Source organism: Pinus tabuliformis, chromosome X (assembly GCF_031772625.1).
Source record: "Pinus tabuliformis cultivar Carrire ecotype Pingquan chromosome X, CPIR1, whole genome shotgun sequence".
Lineage (NCBI taxonomy): Eukaryota > Viridiplantae > Streptophyta > Pinopsida > Pinales > Pinaceae > Pinus > Pinus tabuliformis.
The window spans coordinates 26237766-26260798 of NC_142308.1; the positions used below are offsets into that span (position 1 = coordinate 26237766).

At 38.6% G+C, this 23033-nt stretch overlaps 1 protein-coding gene across 1 annotated transcript in view; it reads right to left on the reverse strand.

Moving 5' to 3' along the window:
* The window catches only part of LOC149138146 (threonine--tRNA ligase, mitochondrial 1-like), a 238096-nt gene that overhangs the window by 58103 nt on the left and 156960 nt on the right, over positions 1 to 23033 (reverse strand). The window contains 1 exon segment of the mRNA XM_089446457.1: positions 19987 to 20079. Coding sequence (XP_089302583.1) covers positions 19987 to 20079 — 93 coding nt within the window.

Sequence of the window (23033 nt, forward strand, 5' to 3'; positions counted from 1 at the left end):
GAAGTACATTGTGGATATTCTTAGCAGATTTCACATGGAGGACTGCAAACCCATGTTTACACCTATGATCACTAACTGGAAGAAACTTCACGCTTCTGATTACGAGTTGGTGGATCCTACTCTATACAGACAGTTGATTGGTTGTTTGATGTATTTGGTCAACACTCGACTAGATATATGTTTTGCAGTTAACACTATGAGTCAGTTCATGTGTCAGCCCAGGAGAGTGCACTAGGTAGCTGCAAAACACATTCTTCGTTACTTGCAAGGGACTGTGGATTTTGGCCTGGATTATAGACAAGGTGATGGAGTGAGACTGGCAAGGTACACGGATTCAGATTGGGCAGGTTGTGCTTCAGATAGGAAGAGTACTTCTGGGTGTTGTTTCGGGTTGGGTTCGGCAGTTGTGTCGTGGATCGGAAACAACAATTAGTTGCATTGAGCTCAGCTGAGGCAGAGTATATGGCTGCTAGTTTGGCTAGTTGTGAGGCCATATGGCTTCGCAAGATGTTGTTTGGTCTATTTGGTCAGGCACTGAGACCTTCAGTAATTTACTGTTAAATCAAAGTTGCATAAAACTCACGGAGAATCCAGTTTTTCATGACAGGTCAAATTATATTGAGATCAAGTATCACTTCATTAGAGACTATGTCCAAAAGGGCACTGTCAAGCTTGAGTACATTTCTACAAATGAGCAGGTAGCGAACATTTTCACCAAAGCCTTACCACGGGGCAAGCATGTATACTTCAGAGACAAGATGGGAGTGGTGAGGAACACTTTCCTTGGTAAGAGGGAGTGTTAAAAATTGGGTACCAGAGGACAAGTGGTTCCCTAAGGCTTTGATCTATGGCCTAGGGAAAAGTGTCCAAATTTATTTTTTACTTTTCTCCTAAAGTGACTTTATAAGTGGTAAAGTCAATTTAATTTAAAAGTGACTTTATAAGTGGTAAAGTTACATTCTAATTTAAAAGTGACTTTACTAAAGTGAATGAAGAATTAGAAAGTGAAAAAGTGACTATGGAAATAAAAGGCTAAGTGGGTCTTTATTTAAGTAGGTGAGTTAAAAAATAGAAAGTGGGAATTAAATGCACATTTATTCTCATCCCTAGATCTAAATGAATCTCAGCCATTAGATCTTAGGGTAACCCAAAAGGTCATTTAGAGAATAAAAGGAGAAGAGAAGAGGAAAAGATCAATTCATTCTTTCATGAGCATTTGAGAGAAAGAGAAGAGAGAGCAAGGAGAGAATTTTTGAGCAGTGAGGAAGTGAAGGAGAGCAGCAAGAAGACATTTCAGCAAATCTGGGCAGCAACATTTATTGGCACGCATCCCAAGGAAAAACCGTACAGCAGGAGAAAGGCACAAAAATCAAGGAAGAGGGACAACAAGTTCTGGGCACATTTTTCGAGGCTGGCCATACAACATTTAATGTTGTTTTATTGCTGTAAAAATTTCTGTTTTGGCTGTTTGCTGATTGGCATGATTTTCGAGGTGGAGTTCAAGCACAAAAATCGAGATAAGTTGTAATTTGTGGTTGCTGGAATTTTTACTGTGTATTTTAGTTTTTCTGTAAAATCATTTTCAGAAATAAAGAAGAGCTCTCAAACTGATTTCCCCAAGAGTTGTAGGGGGTTTTTGCAGGGTCACATTGACCAAAAATCACTGTGTTATTTTCTGTGTGTGGCTATCATAATTTTGCTGTGTTTTATTTCTGCAATTTCAGCAGTTATGAAATCTCTAAATTTGTGCTTTCAGAAAAATATTATCATTTCCGGATTTTAGAATTTTTATCACGCTTGGATTTAAAACTAAATGCATGGAGTGATAAGAAAAACTGATAACCAAAGTGGGGGTCTGATTACCATGACGTTGTGGCTCGAGCATTCGCCCAGGGGTTTGACGGACAACGTGTGGAGGTAGGAGGACTTTCGTTCCTGGTCACAGAGGAACTAATCACATAATTTACAGCCCTGCCTACGGATGGGGAAAAGGTTTTCAGAAACCACGTTCTATCTAGGATTGATGTCCCATTTTCCTGAGGGTCAAGTTCAAGGACAGAAACTGGAAGCCAGGGTTCTAGAGATCCCGACTAGAGGACAGATGGCATGGGCTGCTACGCATTACCCAGTCATACTTCACGTGTGAAGGGCATTTTAACTGGGTAAATCTTTACCATTTTCATTTCCTAGCTCATCTAGCAGGACAAGTAAGAATGAATGATTGTTTTTATTTATTGGAGAGTCTCAAGCACATGGCTGCTCGTTTCCAGGCCAGGGCAGACCCATCCCCTCATTTTGTTTATCACAAGGCCTTAATTAAGTTGTTAATTGAGAATCAGTTGGCCAAAGCTGGCAAAACTTGGAGCCATTTCCTGTTTTGGGGAGGGTTTCAACCCCAGCCCCCTAAGGCCAAACGAGGGAGGCAGAAGGGTACTAAACAAGGTAAGAAAACTCAGGCAGAAACCTCCTCTCAGGGCACCTCCACTGAAACCCAAAGTCGAAAAGAGAAAGACATTCCCTCATCCTTTGATCCTACAATTCCTAAGGTTTATGCCAGAAGAAGTGACAGACTGAAGAAGACCCAACCTACTGCTGAAAACCCTCCCACTGAAAATCTACCTCATTTTGTGAATTCCCCTCATACTGAAAAGCCACCCACTGAGAGTTCCCCTACAGAAACTCATCCACCAGAGCAGACCAAGGGAAAAGAAGTTGAAACTGAACCCCAGGATGAAGAAGAACCCTCTCTGTTTCAAATGTTCAAAGGGGGTAAAAGACCTCACACCAGGCCTTTAAACAAATTAAGGTTGAAGATAAAATTAAAACAAAATCCTGACCTCGCCAAGGAAGTGATAGATGTCGACAATGTCCCATTAAAGGACCTGATAATAAACAAAGGGAAAGTTGCAGGTTCTAAAATGTCAAAGGCCAACGAAACTAAAAGGAAAATCCCTATGGAAACCAGACAGAGCAAGAGATAGAGAATGGACAAGGTGGATGTGATTTTGGAGGCTGCCAGTACCCTCAGCTAGGAAGTTGATAATCCTTTTTTTTCGGGTTTTTGATCATTCACTGCTAAAGTGAATTTTGTTGATCTATCATTGATCACGCACCTATCAGCGTTTAGATACAGAACAACACAAAGGAGAGTTGACATTTCCATTGTCAGCGAATTTTGCACAGAAAGCATTGACATTTCCATTGTCAGTGCATTCTGAAAGAAATAGTTTGGAAAGGGCGCTGACAGTCGACCCGTCAGCAAAACTATCGATTCAGGCAGCTAAAGGACTGGCAACAATGGTATCATCGTATTGCAACAAGGATGACCGAGAAGACAACAACAAAACAAAAACCCGTTTATGGAGGTGACAAGGTTGATCTGCAGCAAGGGGAACACAATCATGATACATTTTCTCAGCCCCATTTTCAACAAGTTATTTTGATTTTTTGATATGTTTAAAAATATATTTTCATATGCATGTACCTAAGATATTTATTCTATTTTCGGATTACTATAATTATTTTTGAGGTACAAACATATTTCAGTTATTGTAATGCTTATATAAGCACAGACTGTCGAAGGAAAAAGGGTTGGTGTTTATTTGAAGATTTAGCATCCTTGTGTATTTTGAGTAGATCATTAATGAAAATAGTCTTTATGAGCATTTGTAGAAATTCTTGTGTTGTATTTCCCTATCTATTCTTTCTTTGTTTTATATTTCCTCATTTATGATAAAAAGAGTATGGGATTGGGATTCGTATTTTATGCTCCTTTTTTCTTTATTGCTCGGGCATTGATAATTGTTGTTCACTTAACCCTTACACTAATTTCCTTCATCTTCTTCTAAATCACTTAAGTGTCAAAGGAATCATTGTTGCCCTGCTTTTGTATTTTGCTCATCGAAACTGTGTTTGTATAAAACCTGATTGGGTTAGACTCCATGCCCAATGGTGGAACTTTCACATAGCCCAAACAAATTTCAATCATTTTTCGACAAAGCTGGCCATTGGACTCTATAGAAACCTTCTACTACAGTGACCTTGAGTAGTTGAGTTTTTAGGGAGAGATCCCTCTCCGGGTCGAAGGGCCATCTTTCAACCTCAAAGGTTTCGAGGTTACCTTAGAGGTTTTCCCGCAGTCAGGTTTCCTCTAAGAGATAACAGCGTCAATGATTTAAGATTCTATCCTAGACACCAGTATCGTGGAAAAACAACAGTGCTTCTTCAGCATCAGCTTCTATAGTCAACCCCATAGTTGCCTCCTCATTTTTTGTTCCTAGAACCACACTTGGCGCACAATCATCTATGGTCAACACTTAAAAAAATGGATAAGGAAGAAGTTGACAAGCTGGAAGATAAGTGTTTTCTATGGAGTGACATTCCCTTCAACATTGCCAGGAACAATCCATTTTACCACCCATGTTTGATGTTATTGTTGTTGTTGGCCCGAGGTACAAAGCCCCTTCCTATGATGACTTGAGAGGGCCTATTCTTCAAAATGAAAAGGTTGATTGCACTAAAAGATTGGAGCAATTCTAGGAATTTTGGGCATAAACGAGATGCACTATGATGTTAGATGGTTGGACCTTTATTAAAGGGTAGAACCTTTATTAACTACTTGGATAATTATCCTCGGGGACAATGTTTATGAATTTATTGATGCATCTCAACATATCAAAGATGCACAATTATTATGTGATTTGTTGGATGTGTTCATTGAGGAGGTAGGGCCACAACATATTGTCCAAGTCATAATGGACAATGCCACAAATTATGTTGCTGCTGGCAGAATGCTTACGTAGAGGCATCCTAACATATTTTGGATACCCTATTTTGCACACTATATTGACTTGATGTTGGAGGACATTGGAAAAATTCCTTTTGTCAGAGATATTGTTGAATCATCAAAAAGCGTAACAAAATTTATATATAATCATGCATATGTGTTTCATTTGATGAGAACATTCACCAATAACGAGGAGTTAGTGCACCCTGCGATTACACGGTTTGCCACTAGCTTCATATGTCTTCAATCCCTCTTGAATTCTATGTGTGGTGTGAAGGGAATGTTTCTTTCAGGGGAGTGGCATGCTTTATCATTTAGCCGCAAACCAGAGGAAGAGGCCATATGCAAGCTAGTCTCATACCGGGAAAGCTTTTGGGCAAGAGTGCAAGAGGTGTGTTTTATTACTGAAACTGTTAGTGTCCTTTAGTCTCAATGATCAAATTTACTCTTTTCATATTGTTAATAGAGTCCTAGGTCAAATTATTATGTTTTCAAATAAAATTTGACATCTTTTGGTTGTACAAAAAGGTTCTGAGTCATTGTCTAGGTGTAATTCTACTCTCATGCCATGGTCATCAAGGTCAATAAAAAAAATCAGGCCCATGAGTCTTTGAGTCACCAAAGGTCATTTTGTAGTGCCCACTCTAGTTTCTTGACCCTAATATGACATTATCTTAGATACTTTAGTCTATGAGGAACTCAGGTTGAGGATCCAGAAACGTGACTCTGTTATTAGTGAATGTGATGGTTATGTATGTTCTCTATTAATATTATGATTACAATATAATTAATGTTTATGTGTACTCTCTATTGATATCATGATGGTGATAGTCGTAAAGGATAGACATGTTTTCTATTGATGTTATAATGATGATAGCTTTGATCTATATGTATGGTTCGATTAAGGTTATGATGATGCTAGCCATGATAGAGGTATCCCCTATGTTAGCTACTTACATTAGTTCTGGTTCACAATGAACAATGATGTGAATGACCAGGTGATGGTAATAATGCTATTATGACAATGACTAACACTGAGAAACCTGGTTACTGATTATTATTGAGTATGGCAGGAAACCACCAGAGGTACTTGCACATAACGAGTTGACGACACTTGGTTTGATGAAAATTTATATTATTTTATCTTTGAAATTCTAAGTCGATTTTGAAAACTGCTATATATGTTTATCTATATTCTGATGATATGTTAATGGTTGCAGGCATAGATTAGTTGCTTGACTGAATGACTCACATATGGGTGATGGGGTTGTACAAGTGGATGGAACTACATGGGAGGGGTGGGACAGTGTCCCTGATCTCACCCACTAGCACTTCCGCCGTGACTTGGGCTGGAAGGGTTGAAACACCTTCGCCTTGAAGATCATGATGCCATGAGGGCAGGTCCCAAAGTTGGGTCACTCATGAGGATTTTACCGGGGGGCGCACATCAAGGCGGATTCCTTGATCCCTGACACCATTAGTCTCACTATAGCAGGCAACATAAGAGATGATAGCGGTCTATGACATTGCACCTATACTTTCCTCTCGTAGTCACTGAATGCTTGAAGGGCAAGTGGTGTGGCACCCTTGGAACTTCAAGGGAAGTTCTTAAAGGGCACAACCAAACTTGGCACCCTTGGCATCACAAATAAACTATTAGGCGTGGCACCCTTGGAACTTCAAGGGAAGTTCTTGAAAGGCACGACCAAACTTGGCACCTTGGAATCATTAAAAATAAATAAATTAATAAATATAATCAAGAAATGAAAACTAGGTAAATTTACATCAAGGGTAAATGATGTTAGAAACCGAGGTAATTAAATCAAGAATAAAACTTGGGTTAAGAGGATCATAGGAAGAAAGAAAATATTTTAGTTTAAAAACTCTACCCTCCCCATGTTGGAAAATATTAGGTAGATTATGTAGTTTAATTAGGTAAAATGGGAAAGAGGGACATAATTGTAAGGATAAAGATTAATCCTAAATTAAACCTAATTAAGAGAAGAGGAAGGTGAATTAAAATAAGAATAATAAATTAAATTTAGAGAGATGTAGAGAACCTCTTTGTGGCAACAACCAACATAAGAATATCCATCTAAGAGATAACTTGAGTTAAATTAGGGGGTAGATAGGGGATCAAATCTTGACTCATTAATTGACTTTAGTAATAAACCCAATTTAAGGAATAAAAAGGGGAATAAAGAGGCAACTAGGAAAAGAAATAGGAATCTTGTTGAGGTGAGGAAAATATTAGTTTTAAATTAAAATTTAAGTAAATAATTTTGGGAGACCCTTGATGAGAGAGTGACACATGGGTGGGTGAATAATCAAGCTATTGAATTATAAAAAATAATTAATTATGCATGACATGCCAAGTGTCACCTATGAGGACTCCTATAAAAGAAGGGGCAAGCCATGAGAGAAAGGACTTTTTGGGAACCCTATAGTTAGATGGATGAGACTATGTCAAAGCAGTGATTACAAAACTATAGTGAGTTTGGTGAGGTAGAGGATTTTAGAGAGGGGACTCTTGAGCCAAGGAGTGCTCTCCTCTACCAGCTATTACATTCCTCCATTGTACAACCCCATTGCAGCTCGGGGGTCCGCGAGGAAGAAGAGTACCCAAGGAGTAGGCTGGGAGGTTAACCGATGGGTCATCGCATTCGGATCAAGTACGTCGTCATTCACTCTCGGAGGTGACCGGCAACAAGGGAAAACAAGTAACGGCAAATCAAGTGGAGTCTCGTCTTCTGGTGAACGGTACATGTGTGTTGCAGTATTATTTTGTATGTTTTCTTTATGGCCTTAGTTAAATGTATGTCAAATTTTATGATATGTTCAGTGCAATGAAATTTAGGAATGTGTTAGACAGTGGCCGAATAAATTTGAATTCCCAATGTTTTTCTCTTCTGTTTGTATTTTATTGTGAGTTATTTAAAAAAATAAAAAATATATATACTTATAGTATAGAACTAGTCCTTACACATTTTTCCTTCATTAAAGGGTCATCATTAAAGAAACTGAAAAGGAAGAGTCATGGTGTCATAAGGTTGATCATCAAAGTGTCATCAATTTCTTGTTGGTCTTGTCTTGTTGGTGTGTGATCATCATATCTCCATTTAAGGTCATATCAACCATCATTTAAAATTAGCAAGGTGTCATGAGAGTTAGAAAGTTAGGAAATAAATTCTTTCAGAAAAAAGAATCAAAGGTACATTCATCTCACATGGACATATATCTTTCCTATTGAATAAACATGTTGCAGTACAAGTCACATCACAAAGGCATCCAATCAAAGTACATATGATGTCATTCTACTATCTAAGATGATAAATCGAATTCTCGAGTTATAAAGGAGCAACCAAGCATATCAAACACTTCATTATATCTTTCCAAGCTTCTAAGAGCTCCTCTCCATCAGTTTTATTCATGAATAGCTATCACAAGGTATAAATTCTCTACTGCTACTATTCACATTCAGTTGTTGTGCTTTTGGAGGTCTTGCTGCATTTCTGGCCAACTTGTTGTGCTTTTTCCTTGGAGGATAAAACGTACCACAAATAGCTCAATTCTTTCCTCAAATTTCTTCCATAGCATCTCTACACCAGTAAATGAAGCTCTACAAACCTTGCATGTTAATTTTTCCCTCAGAAAAATCATCAAAATTGCATGCCTAGGGTTTCTATTGCGCTTTTGCTAGTTTCTCATCCCTATTGTCATTTGATTGTTTTAAAGACAAATTTCCTAGTTTCTAAGTGTAGACATCTCTAATTACCCTAAATACACATTCCCCATCACTCTCCATATTCAAATCCCCTCATCCCATCATTTTTCTCCTCAACCCTAGCTACTCGTTGCGCTTCTAGCCAAGGACTATTTTTTGTCCTTTTTCACCCCTTTTCCTCATCCATTCTTAGAAATTCCACTTCCCTCCTCTTCCTAACACTCATCCCCATCTCCCAAAATTTTCCTACAAATTATTTCACTCCCCTTCCCCTTCATTTCTCTCCCCCAACTTGTTGCACTTTTTCCCTTGTTTTGCAACCTCATTCACTTTCCCTTTCCTATTTCAAACTAGGGTTTCTTATCAAAATCAAAGTCAAAACATGGTGAAAACTAATGACAAAAGCAGATTCAAGGGAGGAGAGATCTCTAGATATGAGCCAACTCATATGCAAGAGATCAATGCATCAGATTTCATTAAGGGTCATTTGAGCAGGTAGGTTGCCTAAGGATAGGCTATCATCATCAGCTAACAAGCCTATTTGCCACCAATTTCAAGAAAGATCATGTCATCATAACAGGGGTCAAATTCTTAGTGTCAAAAGAAGTTATAGCTGCAACAACATCTATCCCTAATCAAGGTGAGGTATGGTTTAAGGGCATGGACTTAGACTTGGAGCACTACAAACTATTTTTGAAGCCTCAATATCAGAAGTCACCCTCTCATATCTTTCCTAGTAGGCAGCTATTGGACAAGTACACCCCTCTAATGAAGACTATCATGAGGTATTTCACTTGTGAGGGTAGGTTCAGTAGGTTGTATCAGTACCACATCAGATTGTTAATGCATTTTACCTCTCAAAAGCCCCTAAACCTACCTAATTATTTGTTGAGAAGCTTAATGAAAATGACAGAGAAGGTGCAATCCAAAGGGAGGAATCATCAAGGCAGCCTCTTTCATCATGCATTGATCAAAATGATAGTCCTCCATCACCTGACACAAATCAATATGTCATGGGAAAACTTTTTGGAAGCAGCTACTCTTCCACCTGTTTCAAGCCACTCAAAGGGTCCAGATACACCCTCATCATCCAAGCCACTAGCAGCTGAACCATCAAGCAAGCCATCAGTGTCAAAACCTCAGCCTAGGGCAGGGATTTCAAAAACATATAAGAGAGGTAAGAGGTTAGTGTTTGCTCCTGAGGTAGATAAAGACATGCCTAGACCTAAGCCTACAACTAGGTCTCAGGCTAAGAAGTTACCCAAGGAGGTTGTTAATGAAGAGACCATTCATGTTGAAACCATGGTTGAGGAAACACCTAGGAGCATACATGATTCACCCATGCATAATGAACCTCCTGCAGTTGAGATGACTAACCTAGGAGAAAAGCATAGTGATGACAAAGCAGTTGATGACATGATGAAAGACAAAGATGCACAGATTAAAGAGTTGAAGGATGATCTAGCAAAAGCAAACTTCATGGTAGCTTTCCTACAGCAAGAGAACAAGCACTTAAAGTTAACCCTAATGCAACAAGGTAAACAACAAGAAGACCCCCAATTAGCAAGCAAGGTAGATCAAAAGGGCAAAGCTCCCATTGATGCTGAGCAATGGAAAGACAAGGAGGCCGAAGACAAGGGAAATGGTTAGGAGAGAACAACAGAAAGATGAACCATCTCCTCCTCAAGCCCAAGACCCCATGGTTGCTGACATTGCAAAGGACAAGGAGTATTGGCTTGAGAGGGTGAATGAGCACTTGGAGAAGCTTTTGAAGAAGGCCAACAAGGACATAACCATGCAAAGACACATGACCAGGCATTACTATGCTAGAAACCTCATTTGCAAGATTAGGGTTAGGAACATGAAAAAGAAACTTAAGAGGACCCTAAAGAAGCTAAAGAAAAGAGATAACCTTGATCTCTTGCATCCCTAGCAGTTTGAAGACAAGGTAAATAACAAAGGAGGCAACAAAAAATTTTGAAATTTTTGAAATTTTGGGAAATTTTGTGCACACAGTGAAAAAGGAGCTACAGAAACGCAACGACTAGTCGATGTACTTCTTCCCTGAGCATCCAAATCAAGAATTTCAAGCATCCATAGAAAGCTTAAGACATGAACATTCCAAAAAAGTACTGGAGGTAGCTTGTAAAGTCTTAAGTTTGCAGTAGCGATCAAAAAAGACCCTTTTTTATGCCTTTCTGCCCCTATTTCAGACCAGTCATTGCACTTCTGGACACATGCTTTTGGAGCAAGGTTTCAAGGGATCTAAAAGGCATTTTTGTGATAATGAATGCTTCCAGGTTGAAGAGGACAGCTTAAACTTTCGTTTTATGTCTTTGGGCAGTTCAAAACCCCATCAAAGTCATCAAAACATCTTGCCAAAGTTCGTTGCGCTTCTACAATCATTTGTTGTGCTTCTATGGAGGAGGCTTGTTTCTGCGTTTTGATGGTCAAGAGTTGACCTTGGTAGATGTAATTTGTCTCTCATTGATTTTACATGATGTAATTAAGCATTCTAGTGATGGTTAGAGTTGATTTCTTTGTAATTAAAGCTTTCAAAGTCAAATCAAATCAGTTAGTGTAAAAAGGGAATTGGTTTCTAACCTCCCTAGTTTTTGGCAATGGTTAGAGAAAATTGTGTAATTAGTTCCTAGGAAGGAGGATTCGATTCGACCCCTGAGAGGGGGAATGTTGTTTTGCATCTATATGTAGTCATAATGAACTCATAGAGAGGGTTGGATTCTTGAAGCTCATCTCTTGGACTAGTGTACTAGACATTTTTGCAGAAATATAACAGATAGTTGCAACTATTTTTATGGGATTCTTGTGATGTGGTTTGTGGCACTGTATTTCTCCAATTTTCTTTATGCATTTGATGATTAAGTATTTCCAGCATCCATCTATATTCTTTTGGTGATTATCTCTTAAGTTTTAAAGAAGATTTCATGATCAATATGCTCTGTTTTGTCTGAGATTTTCATATAAGTGTTTTTTCTTCTAAGAAAATGAATTCATACCTATATGCTCATTTTTCTTCTTCTTTCCTCCAAATCATACTACAATGACAAATTTGTTGGCATTAAGATACAGGTGTTGTCCTTGATGGAAACTCACTCATAGGTCAATTCAGATTTGATAAAAAGCAACTCACAGTGTAACAGGTCAATTCAGAGGTAACAGGGCATTGGTACAGAAGAATAGGAAGTTGGAAGAAAGGTCTACTGATCAGAATCAAGAAGTTGAAGGAAAAGGATGTTTTCATATAGTTTAAGTTGTATATGCATGTTCACCTTGTCAAAGCAGCGTATACATGCAGGTTCACAGAACAAAAAGGGTGTATACGTGTGCATGCACTTTCACAAGAGGAAAAGCGCGTATTGGAAAATCAAGGAAATTCAAGTTTAAAGAATGCCAAGGGTCAATATAGAGTGGAGTAACGATTATTTGATCCCGTCCAAGAATACCACAGCTCTAAGTGTTGTTTTGGTCCGAGGTATTGAGAAAGGCCAAAAACTATATAAGGAGGAAAAGATCAAAGGGCCAAGTGTGCAAGTGAAAGGGTTTCTTAGGAATACTTCTATCTGAAGTATATTTATGCTGCAGGGGCTATGATTATGATCTGAAATATTTTGTGCACCTTGGTAACAATGTTGGATCAGGATCATGAGACCTAAAATGACTTATCATTGTATGATCTGATATTGGTTGGGCTAGATCTGATTGCTTATGCATGTTTTATTCTTTAAATGTCATGATCTCGGTATGTCTGAAGTTTGGAATAGCAGCAAAGTTGTAAGTTAATATTTGCAGATCTATACGTTGGTTCGCCTTGGTAAAGGCGCGTATACACGCAGGTTCAACACTTCCAAGTAGCATATGCAAAAGAAAAGCTTGTTGTTCAGAGATGACTGATCTATTTGATCAGGGCTGTTGTTTTACTATTGTATCTCAATGATGTCTTCTTAGATCTGAAAGTAGAATTGAATGCATAAGGAGATTGAGTCTGATTGATTGATTGATTAAGTGAGAAGGGTGATCCTTGTTGCTGTCTGTTTAGATATGTATCATTTGACAGTAGATCTTCAGATTGTTACTGGTTGGTACAGTTTTGATTCAGAGGTTTTTATGATTCAGTGATTTTGGAGGTATACGCAGGTTTGGTTAAAGGAAGTAGCGTATACACACAGCTGGATTCAGTAAAGTAGCGTATGCATTCTGATGTATGAATTTTGAGGTTGCAATTGGTTCTGAATGATGACGCAGGTTTCTGGGTTCAGCACAATGTTCTGGTGACAGTGATCTGACTGTTCAGATTAATTGATTGTCGGTTGATGTAGTTTGAATTTCAAAGTTTCTAATGGGTCCAGTGTGAAAATTTGATGAAACGTGGCCTTCGTATTGTGTTGTTGTGTACAAGGAGTATCCAATCTGAAAATTTATGGAACGTGGTCCATGGAGGAAGAGAGAAGGTCGTAGCCTGCTGTAGGTTGGCGCCTACGTACTAGTAAACATATCGGCTAGTATAAGAGCTAGGGGATTGTAGCTCCCTTCCAGTAGAAGCTGGCGAACGAGACAAGGTTGTAGCCTTCTACAAGTGGGTGTCGCGTACTGGTACGAGTCTGCACCAGTACAAGATTGTAAATCGTTTTTTCTTTATATTAAGAAGACAGAGACGGCAGCAGCAGGTGGTTTTTCTCCGGCATTGGGTTTCCACCTTAAATCTTGGTGTTCATGTGTGTTTCTTTTGTGTGATGGTTTATTTTGTTATTACTGCACATAGTTACTGTATAATAAGATACTGATTGGGGAAATGAAATATTATTGAATTGTGAACACTGATTCACCCCCCCCCCCCCCCTCTTAGTGTTATTTCCAACAAAATTCACTTTGTGCCACTGATTACACCTATCTTACCTCATTCTATGTCTGCAACTGATCATTTGGAATACTTGGCCTAGTTCCCTAAACTGGTGCTTCTCCATCCAACAAACCCTAATCAAACCCTACTGTGCAAATAATTAGTCCAAAACCCTAATACTCTCCAGTCACTTCCATTAACTACGAGCTTGATATAGAGAGAGCCCTCTCTGATTTGGTAGGGCTAGATACCAAGTCAAAAGTTGGTCTAAGGTTACCTCTTTGGTGTCCTTTCTCAGCCTTCAAAAAACTAAGGAGTGCTAACAAAACCTTTGGTAAAGGTTCTTTGATTAGTTCATGGAGACAAGTCGGCAATAGGCTACTTGTATGGGCCAAAGAATCCATTCGCAGCTATTATGTTGATAAGGGAGACGAGGGGTTTGAGAAACAACGACTGATATGGAGAGTGATTGATGAGTGATTGAACAACAACAGATATGGAGTCTCCACTTCTTTCTCCACCCTCGCTGGTGCTACCTTGGTCTCAGAAGCCTCTCCCTTGCTCTTCTTCCTTGGGCATTGCCTCGCATAGTGACCCAGGTCCTTGGAGAGGTCCTTCTTCTTTCGTTTCTCCTGCTTTCCCGCAGATGTTAGGGCAGCATCCTCCTCTTCCTCCTTTTTGATTTTGACCCCCTTGTCACTGCTTCTCGCCTTGGTCAGCATTCTGATCTCTTCGTGATGAAGAGCCGCCCACATTTCCTCCCAATCTGGAAGGCTCGCCCTGCCCAGTAAGCTCTGGACAAATACCTCCCAATCCTCTGAGACTGCGTTCAGTGCGGTCCTCACCAACATCTCCTCATCCAACATAGCCCCTATGGAAGTCAGCTGATCCCGGATCTCCGTCAATCTCCCGAGGAAGATATATATCTGCTCGCCCTTCTGCATCAGGTATGACCACAGCTGATTTTCTAGAAGCATCTTCCTCTGCACGGAAATACGTTGATAAAACTTCTTCAGGGCATCCCACATCTCATTTGTCATGCCCTTCTCGGCAATATGTGGTACCACATGATCCTTGACCCCGTCAAGAATGATGCACTTAGCCCTGGCCATTGCCTCCTCATACTTCTCATTTTCAGCTGGGTCAACTGGGATCGCTATCGTTTTCAAGGCGAAGTGTTTGATGCGATACCTGTCTAGAATGGACAAGATCCTAGCCTTCCAGACTACGAAGTTCGAAGCTCCGTCCAGTCTATCCTGATCTCTTAGCCCATTCACTGCCATTTCGTTGTTCCTCTTTCAAGTCTCTCTACTTCCCTCCTAGAAGTCCTTTGATCGACTCCGGCTATGTCTTTCCGCTTCTCGTTTAGAAGTTCTAGGTTTGACTCCCTCTGAGCCTTGATTTCCCTTTTGGAAATCCCTCTGCCAATGTCGAGATGCCCTACTTTGATTGTTTGTGCAGTTGCACCATTGATCCGAATTTCTTGGCTAGAAATCCTCAGCAGCAACTCCCTCCTCCTTGGTCTTTCTGTGTTAGATATTGTTCTGACCACAGTACCCCACCATCTTCGCTCCGCAACTTACCCACAGTCTCCTATGCCCCAACAATCTGAAGGTTAGAGCCTCTAGGGTCTACACAATCCCGACACCAACACAATCTGCACCTCTTGGCCATAGCGTCAATCCTTCTTGACTGAGAAAGATGATCGAGCACTGCGTAGGTCAAGTCTGCTCCTCTCTGCCTCAGCGTTGATCCTCCCCCTGGCTCGAACTGATGACGCAGGCTCTCTTCGTCACCCCTTCCTTGCTGCTTTTTGCTAGGAACAACTTCTGTCACTCGGGACAGCTATTTCTGTTGCCTCTGCTCTGCTCGGCTGATGCCTTCAGTTATCCTATGATCTGCAACCACGCTTTGATACCATGTTGGAATTTCTAAGTCTATCCATTAGAAATTCTTCCTGTACTATCTGATTTATTTCTTCCTACTTGTTCAGTTACTTAACAAGTTATTTACCATGTAAATACTGAAAATAAATACAAGTACAGTATCAACACATACAGATCATCAACTGAAAGAAACAAGCACACAAGTGACACTGTTGTTTTTGGACTAATGTCCCCGGAAAAACCCAATGCGGGAAAACCGGTGCAACTATTAAGAGGGTTTTATTATTATGCAATTTTCATAATACAGCCTGGGTGCCAGAAATGGCTCACCCAACAGAGAATGCCCACGGTAGTAATACCTCTCAGTCAGAGACAGATATTCCGGCTAAATCATCGGATGAACGATCCCACAGCAACAATGTTGCTTCTGCTGCTCTGCGTCACTCTGATAGGGACTGCGTCACCCTATCCAGCTCTCCAGCTCCAATCTGTCCCACGAAAATCTCCCAGCGTTGCCTCTAGGGCCTGCGTCAACCTCTTTGGCCTAGCGTCAACCTATCTGGCCCAGCGTCAACGTCTCGAGGCTCTGCGTCAGCCTCTGGAGCTTTTGTGTCTCACACGTTGGCCCTCTCTGGCTCTGCACAACTCCTGGTTGCCTCTGCGTGGCCTCTCTCTAGCTCTACGTCAACCTCTCCCGGCTTCTGCATTGATCCTCCTGGTACTAACTCTGCCTCTCTGCTATGTATTCATTGTCCCTCGACTGCAACTCAAATCACTTCACTCAATTTCCTCTGCAAACCCTGCCTCAAAAAATCGAGTTCTTGATCTCTCCTCCCACTGACCCTCAAGCCTCCTCTTATATTTTTCTCGTTGGTCCATCAACGGCTGAGATTAAATCTCTAATCAACAACTAAGATTAGATTTGGCTTGATCCATGACTTTTGGACCCTTCTAACCTAGTTTTATATTAATACTCATTAATATTTTATTTTTCCTAAGTTTATACTTGGGAACTCCATTAAAAATATTAATTATTTTAATATCTCCCAAACCGGTTAGATTCTACGCAAACCATTTCTGGGTCTTGGAGATCTCGCGTGCTTTAGCCTCTCCACCAATTTTTGTGGCTAGAGCACATCCAATGCTACCCCAAATCAACAAGGATGTAGTGTTTCATCCTTAAATATTAACATCAGTGCAGTACGTTTTGTGACTAAAATCTATGACATGTTCTTTAAAGTCTATGCCAATATTCTTTAACATATGCTGCTCCATTGTGAGATGGAGAGGTGAAAACTTAGGGTTAATGGACATCTAGGTTTTCACAAAGAATATCAGATTGTTGATGGTATACTTGCTCTTCGGGCTTCATTGAGGAGGCAAGGAAAAGCTCTTCTTTGGACTTATATTGCTTTGTTAACTTTAGGAAGGTTTTTGACTTGTTTCAGAGGGTGATGCTTATTCAGACATTGCAAGAGACTTATATACCAAAGACCCCCTTAACGTGCTATTAGGGGACTCTAAAAGAATCTAGAGTCAATCATTGGTAGAATTCAAACATCTCACAATGGAGCACCATCAAGATCAACCAAGGATGTCCTCTTTCTCCTCCCTTGTTTGGTCTTTATATAGATCAACTTCCGAATTCTTAAAATGCATATTAAAGGAAACCATTATTCTAAATGTTGATGATCTGATAATTTTGGCTTCTTGCCTCCAAGGATTGCAATGACAAAATGGTGTGTTAGCTAAATTTTCTGATCCAAATGATTGAAAGTGAACCTTGAAAAAGCTAAGGTTGTGGTTTTCAATTGTTCAAGGAGCTCCATAGCGAAGCATCACTTCTTTGTAGGCAGCAAGATTGAGGTCACCACCTCATATACATTGGAATACTATTCATGGATTTGAACTTGAGTTTGAAGCAAGCCTTTTCACCCAGGCTCAATGAAGGTTCAAAAGTTCCAAATATATTCTTAAGATATTTCTATCAAATGACACCTTTTGTCATGATTATCGAACCCAAGGTGCTATGTGGCACTGAAATCTATCGACCCATACTTCTTTTTATTACAATGGGCCAAAGTTGAGAAAGTCCAATGAGTTATGCTTTAACACATGATTTGTTGTAAGCAGACAATGCCACAAGACACCATCCAAGTCAATTTTAGTGAACATCCTATGCACCTAAAAACTGTTTTCAAAATTGATCTCTTTTCTCCACACGATATGATCTCTAGACTCTGATTCGTGGTGAGAGTAGTGCCCCTTCCTGGCACTTTGTTCCTCATAGGGGATTGCCTTCACTTCAACAGACATCCCGCTGGTAAAAGGACAGTATTGGTTCACTAAGGCTTCGTTACTCCTCCAATCTGTATGCATTTCTATTTATCGCCTCCACCCTTTCAGATACCCTCTCAATGCTCCTGGAGACCTCATTCTTCCACATGTAGGTGCTAGTATTTGAACAAGGGAAACCATAGCATTGTGCATTTACTTTGGAAGAAGTAAGCCTTGGAATAAGTAAGCTGTGAATTATGAACTCCTTAAATAATTCAACCCTCTGGAAATCTAGTGCAAATATTTGTCAATATTTAAAAATAAAAAATTCATTTTCCACAATTGTTGGAGACTAATTACAACAAAGGAATATTCAGGTAATGTGAAAATGCAACACAAATTACGAAATCAGAGGACGAACCAACAAAACATCAACAAAATAAGAAAGTATCACAACAAAAAATTTACAATATCACAAGAAGAATTTTGGCAAGGAATTGTCTGCAAAAGATAAAGAGAATTCTCGATTAAAGAACCATAATCAAATTTTGGTTGCACAAGTCCAAAAATTGAAGAATGATAAGTCACAAGAAGAAAAGAGAGAACTACTTACCAACAAGAAACCATTGATCAGTAAAGAAAAATGACTGACCTAAATAAAATTGAGAGTTATCAGATGTAAAAACCTAGACACTGGAGAAAAGAACTAATACAGAACCAGTCGACATGAAAAATCAAAAACATAGCCATGTTGGAATGTTGTCAAGTAGTAAATCACTTAAGTGACAAACAATGAATGCTCTAGTAAATCATAAGTGACCTATAATTCATAATCATCACATAATCAATTCAGAGTATCCAACTATTTTTGGAGTTATGCATTTGTGTAAGATAGAAAAACGATGTCATTTGCAAACAATAACATAGCAATATGATGCCAAAGAGAAGAAACCATCCCCCACATATCTTGAAGTAAGAACTTCAAATTCATCAATATCCTGTATGTAATGACCCATTTCAATCTATAAGCAAAAGAGTATTAGCATGCATACGATGTATGCATATGATAGCTACATATGCACACATCGCATGTATTGCACTAGTATACTTATTAAATAATTAGAAAAAAGTTAAATGAGTGAAAAGGGACTAAAACACCTAAATTATCAACTTCGTACTTATAAGGTGTTAAATAATATTTATAATTCCAATCATTCTAAGATAAATATTGATCATTATAGAATTTAAAGTTATAAGTTAAATATTGTTAATATTTATGTATATAAATATATATTTATATAAGTCAAAGTTTTTCAATTAATATCATAAACATTTGATAACTATTGAATTTTTTATTATAATTAAAATTTTTATAAAAGATAAAATAATTAAAGTTTAAAAACATGACAATGACTTTAAGATTTATATTCATGTCCTTATCTCATTCTACACGTAAAGTTAATCTGCCAAATAAAATCTGAGGAGGGCAGTGGAAGAAGTCGGTGACCGCCTAAGAAGGTTATTTATCCCAAGCACGCAAAGGCAGAAAGGGTTTTTTCAGGGAAGAGGAAGACTGGAAGGAGAATAGGAGATCTGAATCAGAGCTGGGGTTTCGATTATTCTTGAAGCTTTTGGGCACAGGGGACCGAAATACTCCAATTGGGAAGTATTTTGGAGTTGAGTACCAAGGCTGTGCTCAGCTTGGCTGGGAGGTTTTGGTCTTTTGGTAACGGGAGCAGGAGCAAATTGGGATCGTCTTCAAGCTAATTTCCAGGTATTCCTCTGCACTTAATTTTTCAAATTCTATGTCTGGTTAATGATAAATTCAAGGTAAATTAAGGATTCTGACATAATTGTTAGGATATACGTATATATATATTATGTAAATGAGGACCTTACACTCTGCCAACTCATCTGTCAACCTAGCATTCTACTTCCCCATTTTTGTTGGACTTATTATTATAGTATGAAGATTTTTTTATCTCAACCAAAGAAGATAGCCTAGAATCTCACAATCAAAACAACATCCTAATTGCCCTTCTCTTGTCCATCCCTTTTCCACCCTTCCTATCTCTTTCCTAAAAGAGTTCAGAAAAGACCCTGCAAACAACCAATGACAACCTATTTTTCTAGTAACCCATAAGCAACCAAAACAGATAAAAGCAAAGAAACAATCTTAATATTTAGGAGAAAGAAAGAAAACAACTATTAAGTCATACCAAAATGTTCAAAAGTCAAAGGCCACAACTTTTAGAAGAGCCTTTTGTGAAGGTAAACATATCTTCTAAACTATTTTGATGAACTCCAGAGACTTAATAAAGGTATCAACATGTCTGGAAGAAGGAAATTTTGAAACTATGTATTACAAATGAAATGATCAATGACTTGGGAAACAAATATAAATGATCAATGGCATTGCTTCAATGCATTATTTATTGCAAAATAAATTGAATACCTGCCATGGCTTTCCAAATGCATTCAAGGCTTCAGCTAATGCTGCCTCAGCTCTTTGCCATGTTTCTATATCTCCCAAGTGTTTTTCAGGCATCTGAATTATGTAAATAAGAAATATGTCATCACATAGCTAAAGAAAATAGAGTACCATAATATGTTGAGATGCCTTTTGTTTCAAACCTATATAGGCAAAAATCAATCCCTCACATAAATAGATATATGTATTCTGCAAACAACCTAGCAAATTTCAGCATATGCAGACAAAGCCAAAATGAGACATATGATATATCAAACAAATAGTTATTTTGAACTCTTCCAACCAAAAACATCAAATACTATAGATCTCCCACCTATGGTATGTCAAATAGATTACTTTCTAATATAAACAAAAAAATTAGTTAGACATATGTTTATATATTCTACAAATACACAATATAGGATCAAATGATATGACTTTCATTTTAGTTCATCCAAAAACACATTTTTATGAAAGGGATGCCGAATAATTCATACTTTTCACAATCTACAGTATATTCAAACCCACTAGGATCTTGAACAATTTATGTCCTTGGATGGTCTAAAGTGGACTGTAAACTTTTATTACTAATTTATACTCAAAGATACTGTAATAAATGTCATGTTGATGCACTAAATGAACCATCTTGTGTAATTTAGTGTGATCTTGAGTTATTCACAGTTCACCACTAGTTGATAGCTTATAGCTCATATTTGTTAGATATGAGGTGGCCTTAGTGGTCTCACGTTTTATGGTTTTGAAGGAGCTAATGATTAAGCTAAGCCCTACTCCTATATATTTGAAGGCTTGCATCACTTGTAGTTGTATCACATTATATGAAGTTTGAACTGTTGATTTTTCTACAATAAACACAGTAGAAACCAATTTTTTGATCTGATAATTACTTGTAATGATCTTCAATTAATTTATCTTGAGCCACATATATCATTATGCAATTATACACAAAATCTCAACAGTAATGCAGCAAAAGCAGTAGAAACAAATAAGATCATGAAGAGAGCAATTTTCCCCAGTAAATCCAAAATTGGGAGAAAACCCAGCAACTATTCTTCTAGGAGAAATTCATTTCAGCAAGGTTTACAATAAAATGTCTTAGAAATCTGTGCCAAAAGCCAACTCCAAACTTTAGCCATTTCATCCTTTTTCTGCTCCCACGTGTGTCTTCTATATAAGAGACATGATAAGTGAGTGAAACAAATGAAGTGCCACATAATGTGTGTATATATATATATATATACAAGTCGAATGGGTGCAATTACCCCCAAGGGACACACCCTTTCATGGAGGGGTCGACTTATCCCTTTTGACCCTACATGAAACCCAAAAATAAAATTTATTTTATTTTAGTTCCATAATTTTTCTAGCCCGACTTAGGAGGCCTCTTGGCATGCAGGAATACCTCCCGATGCACACAAAAATCAACATGGACTACCCTCAATGCTATTCATTGATTTATTTGGGCATCAAGAATAGACAACATATCGATATGTTCTACGATGTTCACATTTTCATTGTGTAGACACTCCACTTTAATAGTCACTGTGAACCCAACACTCGGCAATTAATTCCTAGCAGATTATCATAGATCTATTGAATAAAAGCACAACTAGTTTCTTAACAAAATATTAAGTGTAAGTACAATTACACAACCAATCTCAATGACATATGACACACAAATTCTGTCCAATCAAATCAGTTCTTCATTAACTCTTAATTAGAACCTACTTGGGCTCCCGTCTTGGGATAACGGCCCAACTGAGAAAAATACATATACAACATACGTTGGATCTAATCCAGCTGATCAAGCCCTAGATCTATCCTTGATCTGCTTGATCGAACTTGATCTGTTATGTTGCACCCCTGCACCTTCCTCAAACCCAACACAAATGAATATCTCACTCCTCACTTGAGAAAATATATTTCTCAATAATTTGTGGCACTATATAGTGTGCCATTCGACCTCCTTAGCCTTGCTTTTATAGCTTTTCATTGAGTTAAATCCTTAACCCCTATGTTACCAAATCCGCGAGGGGTAGGTTAAGGAAAGATGGATCCCAAATCCAAACTGGATTTGGATACAAATCTGTCTAGATCTGCCAGAGATACAGTTCGAAAAACCTACGAAACGCATCTTTCGTTTTGGAGTTGTTTCAGCGAGTTAATGATCCAAGTGGATATTGGTGGCCACTCAACTATTCCACTTGGACCCCAAACATTGTTTCCTTTCAGTGTCCTAATTTCCAGCACAGTTTCCTATTTCGGCAATTTTCTATTTTTGGCAATTTTTCCAGTCCTGAACTTCCAAAGATGTTTTGAGGCCCTAACCGATGTTTTCTTGAGAAATGGGCAAACAAGAAGCCAATGGTCCTGCCATTTGTAGTCAAAAGTTGTTGTCCTCAAATAGATCTTTCTAACAATGTATCATGTGCGCCAAACGGAGATCGTATGTCAAAGTTACAACCCTGGGAAGTTGACGTTCCAACTAACCCCAGTGAGGCCCACAAGCTTTTGGTGCTTCAACTCCTAGGGTAAGGTTTTTGGATGTTTAAGGTTTTCCATTGTTTCTTGATGATAAAAATTCCTTCGAGACTCATTGTAGCACAGTTCAGAAGGCATGTAGCTATCACATCTCTTCTCAGAGATAAGCTACCATCGCCCAAGATAGTTTGTTTATTTTCTACATGTAAACAATTTTCAGCAGTTGTTATTTATTAATTGAAATTTCGTTTCATTGTATCTCTATGTTTTTGTTCAAATTTGTATTTTATTTCATTCCCTCATCAATCTAAATCAGTGGTATCGAAGCGGCTTGCTCTTTCTTTGTTTTTCTGTGCATGTCCCCAACAAGGTCAGGGTATAAGGAGTTACGACTTGAACTGGTTGAACCCTTGCAAGATCAGTCTTGCCGACCCCGATGGCCTCCCATGTCGGATGAAAAGGAAGACAAGGAAGTAGGAGATCCTTTCAAAATGTTGCTCGACGAGGCCCTCGAGCGACAAAGGAACGAGATG